The sequence below is a fragment of the Pungitius pungitius genome, chromosome 2, assembly GCF_949316345.1.
Source record: "Pungitius pungitius chromosome 2, fPunPun2.1, whole genome shotgun sequence".
Lineage (NCBI taxonomy): Eukaryota > Metazoa > Chordata > Actinopteri > Perciformes > Gasterosteidae > Pungitius > Pungitius pungitius.
This window is the reverse complement of record NC_084901.1, coordinates 22,981,768-22,997,963: the sequence shown is the minus strand read 5'-3', so window position 1 is coordinate 22,997,963 and position 16,196 is coordinate 22,981,768. Positions and strand designations below refer to the sequence as shown.

The following is a 16,196-nucleotide window of genomic DNA, read 5'->3' as shown; positions in this document are numbered from 1 at the left end:
ATGATTTTTACAAATGTAGTGGATATGCTTTTTCATTTTTTTGCTAAACAGGTTATCAGTACAAACACAGAGACCAGAAATACATATAAATTATGTAGTTGTTCATGACCTTACGTTTACATCTCATTATTTGTCAGTTTACCAACTCAAACTTGAGTTACATATTGAAAATGTTTCCTTGTGTGGAAGTAGACATTTAATAACAACCCCGTCAGCAATGATTTTGAAGTCCAAATCAACCCACTTAACAAGCATAGTCGGTTAACTCTAACAATAACTTTCATTCGATTTTTTTCCTATCATTTCATGCCTTTCAGCACCATTGATAGAGCATTACCCGCTTTGCATTAATTTTGTTATATCTTAATATGTTTTTTTCATGTTTTCATTTAGCGGCTCAGTTAAGCGAGAATGAGAGAGAGACGCCGTGTGTATTTTGGTTTCCTTAATATGAACAGTATATCATTATTATTGTTTCATAATTAACACATCAATATTTTTAAAATATTAGAAAAACTTATTTTTTTAATCTCTTGAAAATGAATGTTGCCTTTATAATGTGTAGACTGTTGCTTCCAACTCACGAGGACGCTGTTGACCAGGTTGCTGAGATTCAAGAGCTCATTGCAGCAGAACCACCCCCATCATTTTGAAATACCGAGAAGGGGAGACAAAAAAAGAGTTAAAAGGCACGTTCTAGAGGAGGGATATGATCGAACGCGGAGTTATCGGTCGTATTAATAACATGGATGGGAGTTTAATTTCTGGATTATTTTAATGACATCTGTGTTTATAATCCTTTCACTGGATACCGTATCGTATTCTTTTTTTCGGATTGGAACACCTTGGACAGAGCAATGATACGAAAGATTGGACCGCTGCTGTTTGTATCCATTGTTGCTCTCAACTCGGTTTTCGGACAGGTTAGCTACTCTATTCCAGAGGAAATGGCAAAGGGGTCGCTGGTTGGCAACATTGCACAAGATTTAGGATTAGATGTAAAGCGACTTAGATCAGGGAAAGCTCGTATATATACCGGAGAAAGTACGGAATACATCGAGCTTAATAAAGAACGGGGAGTCCTTGTCATCAAAGAGAGGATAGACAGAGAGTCGCTTTGTGGTCAGACGACGCCCTGTGCTCTTGATTTTCAAATCATTTTGGAGAATCCTATGCAATTTTATAGCATCGCGGTCGAGGTCACTGATATAAACGATAATTCTCCCGGTTTTAAGAACAAAGAAATTAAATTCGAAATCAGTGAAACAGTTCAAATTGGATCCAAATTTGTCTTAGACAAAGCTGTTGACGTAGATGTGGGTATTAATGGGTTGCGGGGTTATTCACTAAGCTCAAGCGACACATTCACTTTAAACCCGTACAGAATTGGCAGCAGTAGGACTGTTGAGATGGTTTTGAAGAAGCACCTAGACCGAGAGAAGCAGGAGCGGTTATTTTTAGTGTTGACTGCTTTAGATGGTGGCGAACCGCAGCTCTCCGGAACCATGCAAATTGCAATTAATGTCTTGGACGCAAATGATAATGCACCTGTTTGTATTCAAGCAGAGTATAAGACTAACGTCAAGGAAGACGCGTTGAAAGGAGCTGCTCTTACCGTGGTGAGCGCATCTGATGCAGATGAAGGTCAGCATGGGCACATACAATATTCCATTTCAAATGTTCCAGATAGCGCGGTTGAATTATTTTATGTTGATAAAGAAACTGGTGTTGTAACATTAATGGGACACCTTGATTATGAGAAATTTCGGCATTATGAAATAGACGTCCAAGCATCAGATAAAGGTGGTAACTCGGATGTGTGTAAGGTCATAATTGAGGTGTTGGACACAAACGATAACCCGCCAGCTATTAATATTATGTCTACATCATCAACAATATCTGAGGATGTGAAGCAGGGCACTGTTCTGACAATGATGAATGTTCAGGATCCAGATTCAGAAGAGAATGGAAAAGTCAACTGCGTTTTAAATAAAAATTCAAATTTTAAAATTACATCAACGTCAAATAACGTCTTTACTCTAGTAACGGAAAATGAATTAGACAGAGAGATCACATCGCAACATAATATCACTGTGACTTGCTCGGATGAAGGAGTCCCCTCCCTCTCCAGCAGCGTCACTCTCACCTTACAGATCTCCGATGTTAATGATAATTCGCCTCTATTTGAGAGGAGCTCATATGAGGCCTATATTGTAGAAAACAACACACCGGGTCTCTCTATATTCACAGTGAAAGCCAGAGACGCTGACTGGAACCAGAACGCGCGTGTTTCGTACATACTGGAGGACTCCTCTGTTAACGGAGTGCCAGTCTCCTCGTATGTGTCCGTTAGTGCTGATAGTGGAGTCATCCACGCAGTGCGCTCTTTTGACTACGAGCAGATCAAAGATTTCCAATTCCGCGTCAAAGCGCAAGATGGAGGCTCCCCTCCACTCAGTAGCAACGTGACTGTGAAAGTGCTGATCCAGGACCAGAACGACAACCCTCCTCAGGTTCTGTACCCGGTCCAGACTGGAGGCTCTCTGGTGGCTGAGATGGTTCCTCGTTCAGCAGATGTGGGCTATCTGGTCACTAAAGTGGTGGCTGTTGATGTGGACTCTGGACAGAATGCCTGGCTCTCCTACAAACTGCAGAAAGCCACAGACAGGGCGCTGTTTGAAGTGGGCTTACAGAATGGAGAAATAAGAACCATCCGCGGAGTCACTGATAAAGATGCAGTGAAACAAAGACTGACTGTGATCGTGGAGGACAACGGGCAGCCCTCTCGTTCAGCTACAGTCATTGTTAACGTGGCGGTGGCGGACAGCTTCCCTGAAGTGCTGTCTGAGTTCACTGACTATACACAAGACAAGGAGTACAATGACAACCTGACCTTCTACTTAGTGTTGGCTTTGGCTGTAGTTTCCTTCCTCTTCATCACGTGTTTAGTGGTTATTATATCAGTGAAGATCTATAGATGGAGGCAGTCTCGCGTCCTGTATCACTCCAATCTCCCTGTGATTCCGTATTATCCACCACGTTACTCAGACACTTTGGGGACAGGGACTCTCCAACACGTGTACAACTACGAGGTGTGCAGGACGAATGACTCCAGAAAGAGTGACTGTAAGTTCGGCACAGTCGGTAGTCAGAACGTGCTGATAATGGACCCCAGTTCTACAGGAACGATGCAGCGGATACAGAGTGAGAAGAACATCCTGGATGAACCAGACTCTCCTCTAGAGGTTTGACTCTTTAAACCTTTTTAAACCCACTGTTGGAGAAATCTTTGTTAAACTTTAAAGCTTGTATTACCTGTTAGAAATTAATAATACAGAGCATGGTTTAAAGATCATTGTGTTGTATGCTCGATGTCGTTTAGTCTACGCCTTCCACATTATATTTAGTATCCAAAATGTATTTAATCAACAACACATGATCCTTTTTTAGATCTCCCATTATGATGATCATGCTTTTATTCATATTAGTTAAATTCATTGCCATTTGTTTTATCTGCTTCAAGAGGCAGAAACATAACGTTTTTCATTCAAGATGAAGTATTTTTCTATTGTTTTCATTACTTCCTGTTCATATATGATATCATTTTTTATTCTATTCAATGCACAATATATGTTGCTCAAAAAAATAACAATGAGTAAAACAAAGTTTATATATATGTGGCGAGCGTGAGGTGGGGGAAGATTACCCCGATCGTCTATATTTTTAACTTAGGAAAAAGGAAACCAGCAACGCCACCCGGGAGAAGTCACTCAGGCTTTGTGCGTAAAAAGTGTTGGTTTTATCCCCACAAAGCAGCAGCAAGTCAGAGTACGGTTCAGGGTGCCGAGACCTCAGCGTGGCATAGTTCCGGGACATAACGAGCCGACACGCCGTCCGACCTGCTAGCGCCTGCACATAAACGCACGTTTATTACGGTGCAGATGGGAGTGTTGATGCGCAATAAACTGCAACATATCTGCGCGGTGGAACAATTTGCGCAGCACCACAGAGAGTGCCGAGCGTCTGCAGAACCTGCAGCCAGGTAACCCTTAAAGGGTGAGGTGCGCACCAGTTGCCAGAGAGAGAGAGAGAGAGAGAGAGAGAGAGAGAGAGAGAGCAGAGCAGATCTTCCGATCCCTCCTTATATGGTAGGCAATTAAAGGTGACAATACCGCGAGTGGGCTGAGCTACTGGGGAAGCAGTCACCCTGCTACACATACTTCCCTTTGTTCAGTGAAGGGAAGTCATTTTATCAGATGAATCCAGGTATTTTAGCGGGACCTTTAATTGGGTTTCTATCAGAATTGATTATTTCACATCATGGGACAGCAATAATTACTTGGCTTGGTGTTTTTTTCTTTGTATTTTTTTTTTCTTTGCCTCATGAGATTTTCTTTTTCTTATTCAGCTTCAGAGTTCTTGTCCTTTCAATACATCTTCTGAACATTTTCTTGTGGTTCTGCAGTTTTTTAGTATGGACTCTTAGGGCCGCTGTTGGCTAACCTGTGGATGGCTAACAGTAGGTTTGCAGCAGCACCTCCCATGTAACATCGACATAATAAAGAAAGAGCACAGAGAGAAGGAGCGGACAGTTGAGTGATGCAGCGAATTTGAAACAAGACGTTGACATTTGGGAGTTTATCGATTGTGGAATTTACGGACTACTTTTTGACGTTTGATAGTGCAATTTTTATGGGGTTTGTGAATCCTACGGATACAGTCTGGATAGAACAATGACGACGCAAGTACTGCTGAGTGTCTGTCTACTCTCCTTTGGAGCGGTGTTTGGGCAGGTCAGCTACACTATTCCAGAGGAAATGGCCAAAGGATCTTCAGTAGGTAATATAGTACAGGGCTTAGGTTTACAAACCAAACGGCTGGTATCTGGTAAAGCAAGAATTTATACCAGAGACAGTGATGAGTTTATCGAGCTGAATAGAGAGAGGGGAGTCCTCCTCGTCAAAGAGAGAATCGACAGAGAAGCGCTTTGCCGACGGACGACTCCGTGCGCTTTGCATTTTCAGATTATTCTGGAGAATCCTATGGAATTTTACAGTGTTATAGTGCAGATCACAGATATAAATGATAACGCACCAACCTTTGAAACAAATGAGATGAAATTCAAAATTAGCGAATCAGCGGTAATCGGGTCAAAATTTGTTCTTGAACGGCCTGTCGATCTCGATGTTGGAATAAATGACTTAAAAAGCTATGAATTAAAACCAACGGATAATTTTGCTCTGATTTTGCGCAATAATGCAGATGGTAATAAAAACGTTGAGATTGTGCTGCAGAAGCCTTTAGACAGAGAGAAACAAGAGCAGATATCCCTTGTATTAACGGCTGTAGATGGAGGAGAGCCGCAGATGTCGGGAACAATGCTGATTGTTATTTCAGTTTTAGACGTCAATGATAATGCTCCTGTTTTTACTCAGCCGACCTACAAGGCTTTAGTTACTGAGAACTCACCTGTAGGTACAGTTATTGCCACTGTTTCAGCCTCGGATGCAGATCAGGGATCTAACGGTAAAATAACATATTCAATCACGAATACCTTAAACGATATAAGGAAAGTGTTTGAAGTAAATGAAGAAAACGGCGATGTTTCGTTAATTGGAAAAATTGATTTTGAACATTCGCAAAACCATCAAATTAATTTGCTTGCGAGTGATGAGGGGGGATTAACAGATTCATGCAAATTAATTGTCGAAGTGCAAGACGTAAATGACAACAAGCCTGAAATTGACATCATGTCAAAGTCAACTGTTGTATCAGAGGATGCCAAACTTAATACAGTCGTAACAATGATAAACATCCAAGACAAGGACTCGGGAGAGAATGGAAACGTAAAATGCTTTGTAGAAGAAAATGTACCATTCACTTTAAAGACATCAACTAATAATTTTTATAGTTTAGTGACAGACAGTGAATTAGACAGAGAGACAGCCTGCGAGTATAATATAACTATAACCTGCTCTGATGAAGGAGTCCCCTCCCTCTCCAGCAGCGTCACTCTGACCTTACAGATCTCTGATGTTAACGATAACGCGCCTGTCTTTGAGAGGACTTCATATGAGGCCTATATTGTAGAAAACAACACACCGGGTCTCTCTATATTCACAGTGAAAGCCAGAGATGCTGACTGGAACCAGAACGCGCGTGTTTCTTACATACTGGAGGATTCTTCTGTTAACGGAGTGCCAGTCTCCTCGTATGTGTCCGTTAGTGCTGATAGTGGAGTCATCCACGCAGTGCGCTCTTTTGACTACGAGCAGATCAAAGATTTCCAATTCCGCGTCAAAGCACAAGACGGAGGCTCCCCTCCTCTCAGTAGCAACGTGACTGTGAAAGTGCTGATCCAGGACAAGAACGACAACCCTCCTCAAGTTCTGTACCCGGTCCAGACTGGAGGCTCTCTGGTGGCTGAGATGGTTCCTCGTTCAGCAGATGTGGGCTATCTGGTCACTAAAGTGGTGGCTGTTGATGTGGACTCTGGACAGAATGCCTGGCTCTCCTACAAACTGCAGAAAGCCACAGACAGGGCGCTGTTTGAAGTGGGCTTACAGAATGGAGAAATAAGAACTATCCGCGGAGTCACTGATAAAGATGCAGTGAAACAAAGACTGACTGTGATCGTGGAGGACAACGGGCAGCCCTCTCGTTCAGCTACAGTCATTGTTACCGTGGCGGTGGCGGACAGCTTCCCTGAAGTGCTTTCTGAGTTCACTGACTATACACAAGACAAGGAGTACAATGACAACCTGACCTTCTACTTAGTGTTGGCTTTGGCTGTAGTTTCCTTCCTCTTCATCACGTGTTTAGTGGTTATTATATCAGTGAAGATCTACAGATGGAGGCAGTCTCGCGTCCTGTATCACTCCAATCTCCCTGTGATTCCGTATTATCCACCACGTTACTCAGACACTTTGGGGACAGGGACTCTCCAACACGTGTACAACTACGAGGTGTGCAGGACGAATGACTCCAGAAAGAGTGACTGTAAGTTCGGCACAGTCGGTAGTCAGAACGTGCTGATAATGGACCGCAGTTCTACAGGAACGATGCAGCGGATACAAAGTGAGAAGAACATCCTGGATGAACCAGACTCTCCTCTAGAGGTTTGATTGTTTATTTACCGTTTTTTTTAATTCATACTTTTTTGCAAAGATTACATGTCAGTGTATTATTTGAGTTACAAACATTGCACATATTTTACATGTTCAGCTGTGGGTCAAAGTTCCCTCATACATTTCAAATACATTTTATGTGCATTCTTTAAAGACACGATGCGTTTGTTTGAAAATGATTTCTTTATTCATATTATTAATAACCCAATTTGTAATTTGGTGATTTGTGGTACTGGCATTATTATGATAAGTAGTATTAGAGATATTGTCCGTCGGCTGATTCTATAATATTTACTGAAATTTTTTTGCTTGAGGTTATCTCAATATTTAAATTGCCTTTGCAGCCTAAGAGTTTGTGTAGTCAGAGTTGCTTCTTTATAATTATGGACAGCGAAATATACAGTCTACTATTAATCTCATCATTTACCGACTGTTGTTCCGATATAAATATCCTTGTTTTAAAATTTTCGTCTCGTAATGTTTTGATTGATTATTTTCAGTCAAAAGCTTTTGTTTCCCGGTTTGTCTTGTGTGCAATTTTTTGGATTGTGTCTACCTCTGTCTTTTACACATTTACAACATCTGAGTAACAGTGTCATTAGTGGGGCATCTGTTAAATTCCAATGTGTTATTAGGATGACTTAAATCGTACATTAGATGTTTTTTGATAATATCGTTCTGCATTCGTTTGTAAAGCCCTGCATATTATACATTGTTTATGACTTTCCATATTGTTCATGATAAAATCCCTATAGTTTAATTTTAGTCGGTGTTCTGTAGTGTTATAGTATGGACTCTTAGGGCCGCTGTTGACCACAGTGTTGTTGAATGAAAGCAATGTTTTAGCGGTCCCTCCCAAGTTACTTTGACACAGCATAGAGCAGGATCACGAAGAACGTCGAGCGGATAATTCTGTTGACTGAACATGTTTTATTTTAAAAGAGAATACATTTCGTATTGCAAAACATTTGCATCCGACGAGTGGATTGCGCCGTGGTTCATTTGAGATTCGACATCGGAAGCTGAGGAGGAATATATATATTCTTTTTTCAAATATCACCAGCCGTGGAGCCTCACTGGGGAAAATCAGAAAGAACAATGAATCGGCAAGTGCTGTTGTTTATCGCTCTCCTTTACCAGAACTCCGTGTTTGGGCAGGTCAGCTACTCAATCCCGGAGGAAATGTCCAGAGGCTCTTTAGTGGGAAATATTGCGCATGATTTGGGTTTAGATATAAGACGTTTGGTGACCGGTAAAGCTAGGATCTACACGAGGAACAGCGACGATTACGTCGAGCTGAATACAGAAAAAGGATTCCTCCTCGTCAAAGAGAGAATCGACAGAGAGGCGCTGTGTCCAGAGACAGTGCTTTGCGCGTTAGATGTTCAGATTATTTTGGAGAATCCTATGGAATTTTACAGTGTCACAATCCACATCAAAGATGTCAATGACAATGCACCGACCTTTGAAAAGAATGAGATGAAATTCAAAATTAGCGAGTCGGCGATTACCGGAGCTAAATTTGTTCTACAGAGGGCCATGGATCTTGATCAAGGAATTAATGATGTTAAAAACTATGAATTAAAACCAACAGATCATTTTGCTTTAAAACTCAATCATAATGCAAATGGTTATATAAATGTTGAGATGGTGCTACAGAAGCCTTTAGACAGAGAGAAACAAGAGCAGATATCTCTTGTGTTGACGGCTGTAGATGGAGGAGAGCCGCAGATGTCGGGAACAATGCTGATTTTCATTACAGTTTTAGACGCTAATGATAATGCTCCCGTTTTCACTCAGTCGACATACAAGGCTTTAGTTACTGAGAACTCACCTCGAGGAACAGTTGTTGCCACTGTTTCAGCCTCTGACGCAGATCATGGTTCTAACGGTAAAATAAGATATTCCATAACGAATACGTTTGATACTGTCCGCAAAGTATTCGAGGTAAACGATGAAAACGGGGAGGTTTTATTAATCGGCGATATTGATTTCGAAAAATCTAGACACTTTGAAATAAATGTACTTGCTAGTGACGACGGAGGACTTACAGATTCGTGTAAGTTAATTGTGGATGTACAAGACGTGAATGACAACAAGCCTAAAATTAACATAATGTCCAAGTCAACTGTTGTGTCAGAGGATGCCAGACTTAACACAGTGGTTACAATGATTAATATTGAAGATCTAGATTCTGAAGAAAACGGAAACGTGAAGTGTTTCATTGGCGAAAACTTACCCTTCATTTTAAAAACCACAACAAATAATTTTTATAGTTTAGTGACAGACAGTGAAATTGACAGAGAAAAAGCGTCTGATTATAATATTACTGTGACCTGCTCCGATGAAGGAAGCCCCTCCCTCTCCAGCAGCGTCACTCTCACCTTACAGATCTCTGATGTTAATGATAATTCGCCTGTCTTTGAGGGAAGCTCATATGAGGCCTATATTGTAGAAAACAACACACCGGGTCTCTCTCTATTCACAGTGAATGCCAGAGACGCTGACTGGAACCAGAACGCGCGTGTTTCTTACATACTGGAGGACTCCTCTGTTAACGGAGTGCCAGTCTCCTCGTATGTGTCCGTTAGTGCTGATAGTGGAGTCATCCACGCAGTGCGCTCTTTTGACTACGAGCAGATCAAAGATTTCCACTTCCGCGTGAAAGCGCAAGATGGAGGCTCCCCTCCACTCAGTAGCAACGTGACTGTGAAAGTGCTGATCCAGGACCAGAACGACAACCCTCCTCAGGTTCTGTACCCGGTCCAGACTGGAGGCTCTCTGGTGGCTGAGATGGTTCCTCGTTCAGCAGATGTGGGCTATCTGGTCACTAAAGTGGTGGCTGTTGATGTGGACTCTGGACAGAATGCCTGGCTCTCCTACAAACTGCAGAAAGCCACAGACAGGGCGCTGTTTGAAGTGGGCTTACAGAATGGAGAAATAAGAACCATCCGCGGAGTCACTGATAAAGATGCAGTGAAACAAAGACTGACTGTGATCGTGGAGGACAACGGGCAGCCCTCTCGTTCAGCTACAGTCATTGTTAACGTGGCGGTGGCGGACAGCTTCCCTGAAGTGCTGTCTGAGTTCACTGACTATACACAAGACAAGGAGTACAATGACAACCTGACCTTCTACTTAGTGTTGGCTTTGGCTGTAGTTTCCTTCCTCTTCATCACGTGTTTAGTGGTTATTATATCAGTGAAGATCTACAGATGGAGGCAGTCTCGCGTCCTGTATCACTCCAATCTCCCTGTGATTCCGTATTATCCACCACGTTACTCAGACACTTTGGGGACAGGGACTCTCCAACACGTGTACAACTACGAGGTGTGCAGGACGAATGACTCCAGAAAGAGTGACTGTAAATTTGGCACAGTCGGTAGTCAGAACGTGCTGATAATGGACCCCAGTTCTACAGGAACGATGCAGCGGATACAGAGTGAGAAGAACATCCTGGATGAACCAGACTCTCCTCTAGAGGTGAGAGCTTTTATATGTTGAACTTTTATCATGTAAATTCTTTTTTTATTCAGTTAAAACATTATGGTTGCCCTTTGGTCTAAAGTGTTTATAATAACCCATAAGGTTTTACACACACAAGGGATGTTTCTAGTCACTAGAGTTCTGATTACGAATCTTGTTTTATTGACATTTGGGATTTGCACCGTACGGGGGACTTTTTGTAAGTGAAACAAGTGTTCATAGTTAATTCGGTGGAGGCAAAGCCCTCATTTTTCCATATATAAATGAGAGAGGAACAATACATAACCAACTAATCCTCTCCTGAAATTTAATTTTAAGCAAAGACTTAATGTGCTTTTTTTCTGGATTGTACACAGCAGGCGTTTTCTCCCGCATATTGTTAAATTTGTAATGGCGTTTGGGAAAATCTCTTCGTAAAAAAAGGCGTTTGAAACATAGGTGATTATTGCCGTTTCTGCTGTTCTTTCCTTGTTTCAATCACGTCTTGTGTCGCCAAATCAGATTTGCGAATACGGGGGAGGTTAAAATGACGTCACTTATCGGTAGCGTTGTTCAAGACATTGGTGTGGATGTGCTAAGGCTGCGTTCTGGTCGTGCCCGTATTTTGACTTATCAAACTCAGTCCACCGATATTAAAAACAAAAGCTTTAATCGTAACCTACAGTATAGTCAAGAGCAGCGTGTAACTACGAGTTGTGCAAGACCAGCGCCTGAAGAAAGAGTGACTTTCATTCTCCTGAATTAGTTGAGAGTAAGTGCACATTTATACTGCTGTCAGGAAGTAATTTGAGGCACTGTCCTTGGTCCTGAAACGGTTAACGGAATCATTTTGAAGTAGCTGTCTTAACGAGTTTCAAATCCAAGCCAAAAACATATGTGAACACAAAATATCACACAAACCGTAATCAGATTTTTTAATGCGTATTGTTTAATATTTTGAGATTAATTTCAACATATTTAGTTAATCAACATACTTATGAAAGGGGGTTGTATTCAGATCGGTCTGCGCGCCCGCTTTCTCTCTTTCTCTCTCAGTAAATACATTGATAATATCAATGTTTAACCAAAATCATCTTTAATGAAGAAAAATAATGTTACAAGTTTAAAATAAAACGTTGAACAAAATATCCTAAAAAGACACATTCTGCTACCCTTTTCCTAATAATTTATTAATATCAGAAAAGGAACACTTTTGCAATACATGTTTTTTAAAGATGATAATTATTGATACTCTATAGTCCATTATTGTGACCTCAACAAAAATAATATCCAATCAAATAAAGTTTCAGTAATTATTTAATAGGCTTTTATAGTAATTTTCGTTGTATTTGTTTAATCCTGTCAAAATAAAGGCCTTTTCCTCTTCATATTGATCTGAATATAAACTATTTCATACAATAACTGAATTCATCAAAAATAAAAAGTGTAAAGTGTTATTAATATTGTACACTCCACTTCTTTGGACGGGCTGTGAGCGCCGCTGTTGATTCATCACTGACTAACAGTACAAGCAGCGCAGTAGTCCACCCCTTTCAATCCGTTCAATGTCTCACTGCTCAGTGAGGACACGGTCATTCTCCTTATGTGTTATAACGAAGCATTTATCGAGGAACTTCTCTGCTGATTTTATAGTTTCCTTTTTTTCAACAACAATCATCTTTGCATGGAAAAGGATTACCGTGTATTTTCAGTTGGATTCATGATGGCTCTTATGTGGATAACCGATTTCGGAGGCCGAGGACAATCCCTGTTTGTCATTCTTTGTCTTTTTAAGCTGAGCTCAGTGACTGGTCAGGCTCGCTATTCCGTGCCAGAGGAACAGGCAGAGGGGTCTTTCGTTGGAAACATCGCTAGAGATTTAGGTTTGGATGTTGCGAGGCTCATATCAGGTAAAGCTCGGATTATTACAAAGGAGAGTCGACAGTACGTTGATTTAAACCGGGACAAAGGCACCCTTGTGATTAAAGAGCGAATCGACCGAGAAGAACTGTGTGGAAAGACGACGCCCTGTAGCTTCAGTTTCGAAGTCATTTTAGAAAATCCAATCCAGCTTTATCGGGTCACCGTGGAGGTAATAGACGTAAACGATAACAGCCCATCGTTCCCAAGGGATGAAATTAGTTTAAATATTTTTGAAAGTGTTGTATCGGGGACTCGATTCTCACTAGAGAGTGCATACGACCCGGATGTTGGAAATAATGAAATTCAAAAATACATACTAAAACCCGTGGATCATTTTAAATTGGAAGTACAGAGTCAGCCTGATGGAGGGAAATCCATCGAAATGGTTTTACAAAACCCGTTAGACCGAGAAAAAGAGGAGACACACTCACTTGTGCTGATTGCTTCAGATGGAGGAGAACCACACAGATCAGGGACAGTACGTATTCATATCATTGTGCTAGATGCAAACGATAATGCGCCAGTTTGTAGTCAGCCTGTTTATAAAGCGGAAGTCAGGGAGAACTCTCCAGAAAGAACAGTAGTAACCACTGTGAGTGCCAATGACGCAGATAAAGGAGCCAATGGTGAAATAACATTTTCCATAGCACATGTGACCAGAGAGGTAAAGCCTCTTTTTGAAGTAAATGTTAAAACTGGAGAGATTAAAGTTGCAGGTAAACTTGATTTTGAAAAATCCCGAACGCATCAATTAAACATTAAGGCTAGTGACCACGGAGGATTATCAGATACGTGCAAAGTTATAATTCATTTAATTGACGAGAATGACAACGTCCCTACAATACAGCTGATGTCATTTGTTACTTTGATTTCCGAGGACTCTCCTCCAGGTACAACTATTGCTGTTATTAATGTGGATGATGTTGATTCTGATGGTAACGGTGTTGTCAAATGCTCCGTTGACTCTGACATGCCTTTCAAAATTGAGTCTTCATTAACAGGATATTATACCATAGTAACCGATAACGTCTTAGACAGAGAAAGTATCCCTGAGTACAACATCACCATAACGGTCTCTGACCAAGGCTCCCCTCCTCTGACAAGCAGGAAACACATCAATGTAAAAGTGTCTGATGTGAATGACAACCTTCCGGAATTTGACCAGTCAGAGTACAGTAAAACTGTACCAGAGAACAATTCACCTGGGTTTTCTGTTTTTACTCTCAGTGCTCGTGATGCAGACTGGGGCCAAAACGCTCGGGTTTCTTACTTCCTGGATGAGAAAGAGATTAATGGAGCAGCTGTGTCCTCGTTAGTGTCCGTGAATTCAGAAAGTGGTGTAATTCACGCAGTGAGGTCGTTTGATTTTGAGCAAATCAAGTTTTTGGAATTCAACGTAACTGCTCGTGATGCTGGATCCCCTCCGCTTAGTTCAGCTGCTACAGTTATATTAATAGTCCAAGACCTAAACGACAACCCTCCTCAGGTTCTGTACCCGGTCCAGACTGGAGGCTCTCTGGTGGCTGAGATGGTTCCTCGTTCAGCAGATGTGGGCTATCTGGTCACTAAAGTGGTGGCTGTTGATGTGGACTCTGGACAGAATGCCTGGCTCTCCTACAAACTGCAGAAAGCCACAGACAGGGCGCTGTTTGAAGTGGGCTTACAGAATGGAGAAATAAGAACCATCCGCGGAGTCACTGATAAAGATGCAGTGAAACAAAGACTGACTGTGATCGTGGAGGACAACGGGCAGCCCTCTCGTTCAGCTACAGTCATTGTTAACGTGGCGGTGGCGGACAGCTTCCCTGAAGTGCTGTCTGAGTTCACAGACTATACACAAGACAAGGAGTACAATGACAACCTGACCTTCTACTTAGTGCTGGCTTTGGCTGTAGTTTCCTTCCTCTTCATCACGTGTTTAGTGGTTATTATATCAGTGAAGATCTATAGATGGAGGCAGTCTCGCGTCCTGTATCACTCCAATCTCCCTGTGATTCCGTATTATCCACCACGTTACTCAGACACTTTGGGGACAGGGACTCTCCAACACGTGTACAACTACGAGGTGTGCAGGACGAATGACTCCAGAAAGAGTGACTGTAAGTTCGGCACAGTCGGTAGTCAGAACGTGCTGATAATGGACCCCAGTTCTACAGGAACGATGCAGCGGATACAGAGTGAGAAGAACATCCTGGATGAACCAGACTCTCCTCTAGAGGTTTGACTCTTTAAACCTTTTTAAACCCACTGTTGGAGAAATCTTTGTTAAACTTTAAAGCTTGTATTACCTGTTAGAAATTAATAATACAGAGCATGGTTTAAAGATCATTGTGTTGTATGCTCGATGTCGTTTAGTCTACGCCTTCCACATTATATTTAGTATCCAAAATGTATTTAATCAACAACACATGATCCTTTTTTAGATCTCCCATTATGATGATCATGCTTTTATTCATATTAGTTAAATTCATTGCCATTTGTTTTATCTGCTTCAAGAGGCAGAAACATAACGTTTTTCATTCAAGATGAAGTATTTTTCTATTGTTTTCATTACTTCCTGTTCATATATGATATCCTTTTTTATTCTATTCAATGCACAATATATGTTGCTCAAAAAAATAACAATGAGTAAAACAAAGTTTATATATATGTGGCGAGCGTGAGGTGGGGGAAGATTACCCCGATCGTCTATATTTTTAACTTAGGAAAAAGGAAACCAGCAACGCCACCCGGGAGAAGTCACTCAGGCTTTGTGCGTAAAAGGTGTTGGTTTTATCCCCACATAAACGCACGTTTATTACGGTGCAGATGGGAGTGTTGATGCGCAATAAACTGCAACATATCTGCGCGGTGGAACAATTTGCGCAGCACCACAGAGAGTGCCGAGCGTCTGCAGAACCTGCAGCCAGGTAACCCTTAAAGGGTGAGGTGCGCACCAGTTGCCAGAGAGAGAGAGAGAGAGAGAGAGAGAGAGCAGAGCAGATCTTCCGATCCCTCCTTATATGGTAGGCAATTAAAGGTGACAATACCGCGAGTGGGCCGAGCTACTGGGGAAGCAGTCACCCTGCTACACATACTTCCCTTTGTTCAGTGAAGGGAAGTCATTTTATCAGATGAATCCAGGTATTTTAGCGGGACCTTTAATTGGGTTTCTATCAGAATTGATTATTTCACATCATGGGACAGCAATAATTACTTGGCTTGGTGTTTTTTTCTTTGTATTTTTTTTTTCTTTGCCTCATGAGATTTTCTTTTTCTTATTCAGCTTCAGAGTTCTTGTCCTTTCAATACATCTTCTGAACATTTTCTTGTGGTTCTGCAGTTTTTTAGTATGGACTCTTAGGGCCGCTGTTGGCTAACCTGTGGATGGCTAACAGTAGGTTTGCAGCAGCACCTCCCATGTAACATCGACATAATAAAGAAAGAGCACAGAGAGAAGGAGCGGACAGTTGAGTGATGCAGCGAATTTGAAACAAGACGTTGACATTTGGGAGTTTATCGATTGTGGAATTTACGGACTACTTTTTGACGTTTGATAGTGCAATTTTTATGGGGTTTGTGAATCCTACGGATACAGTCTGGATAGAACAATGACGACGCAAGTACTGCTGAGTGTCTGTCTACTCTCCTTTGGAGCGGTGTTTGGGCAGGTCAGCTACACTATTCCAGAGGAAATGGCCA

The 16,196-nt window shown here is 41.6% G+C and overlaps 4 protein-coding genes and 1 pseudogene across 4 annotated transcripts; all 5 read left to right on the top strand.

The window, feature by feature from the left end:
- The window catches only part of LOC119210835 (protocadherin beta-15-like), a 204,715-nt pseudogene that overhangs the window by 100,029 nt on the left and 88,490 nt on the right, over positions 1 to 16,196 (top strand).
- Positions 3 to 3,289, top strand: LOC119210853 (protocadherin gamma-A1-like). Its single transcript, XM_037461331.2, has one exon. The coding sequence runs from the start codon at positions 858 to 860 to the stop codon at positions 3,249 to 3,251; it is 2,394 nt and encodes a 797-aa protein (XP_037317228.2). The 5' UTR covers positions 3 to 857; the 3' UTR covers positions 3,252 to 3,289.
- On the top strand, positions 3,289 to 7,279 carry LOC119210854 (protocadherin gamma-A2-like). Its single transcript, XM_062560663.1, has one exon. The coding sequence runs from the start codon at positions 4,734 to 4,736 to the stop codon at positions 7,122 to 7,124; it is 2,391 nt and encodes a 796-aa protein (XP_062416647.1). The 5' UTR covers positions 3,289 to 4,733; the 3' UTR covers positions 7,125 to 7,279.
- On the top strand, positions 7,359 to 10,631 carry LOC134122662 (protocadherin beta-16-like). The gene has a single exon (XM_062560634.1). It carries the CDS (start codon positions 8,226 to 8,228, stop codon positions 10,629 to 10,631), a length of 2,406 nt encoding a protein of 801 aa, XP_062416618.1. The 5' UTR covers positions 7,359 to 8,225.
- On the top strand, positions 12,031 to 14,739 carry LOC134122497 (protocadherin beta-16-like). Its single transcript, XM_062560625.1, has one exon. The coding sequence runs from the start codon at positions 12,277 to 12,279 to the stop codon at positions 14,737 to 14,739; it is 2,463 nt and encodes an 820-aa protein (XP_062416609.1). The 5' UTR covers positions 12,031 to 12,276.

Coding starts and splice junctions, on each gene's coding strand:
- LOC119210853 (XM_037461331.2), top strand. CDS start 858: ATGATACGAAAGATTGGACCGCTGCTGTTTGTATCCATTGTTGCTCTC.
- LOC119210854 (XM_062560663.1), top strand. CDS start 4,734: ATGACGACGCAAGTACTGCTGAGTGTCTGTCTACTCTCCTTTGGAGCG.
- LOC134122662 (XM_062560634.1), top strand. CDS start 8,226: ATGAATCGGCAAGTGCTGTTGTTTATCGCTCTCCTTTACCAGAACTCC.
- LOC134122497 (XM_062560625.1), top strand. CDS start 12,277: ATGGAAAAGGATTACCGTGTATTTTCAGTTGGATTCATGATGGCTCTT.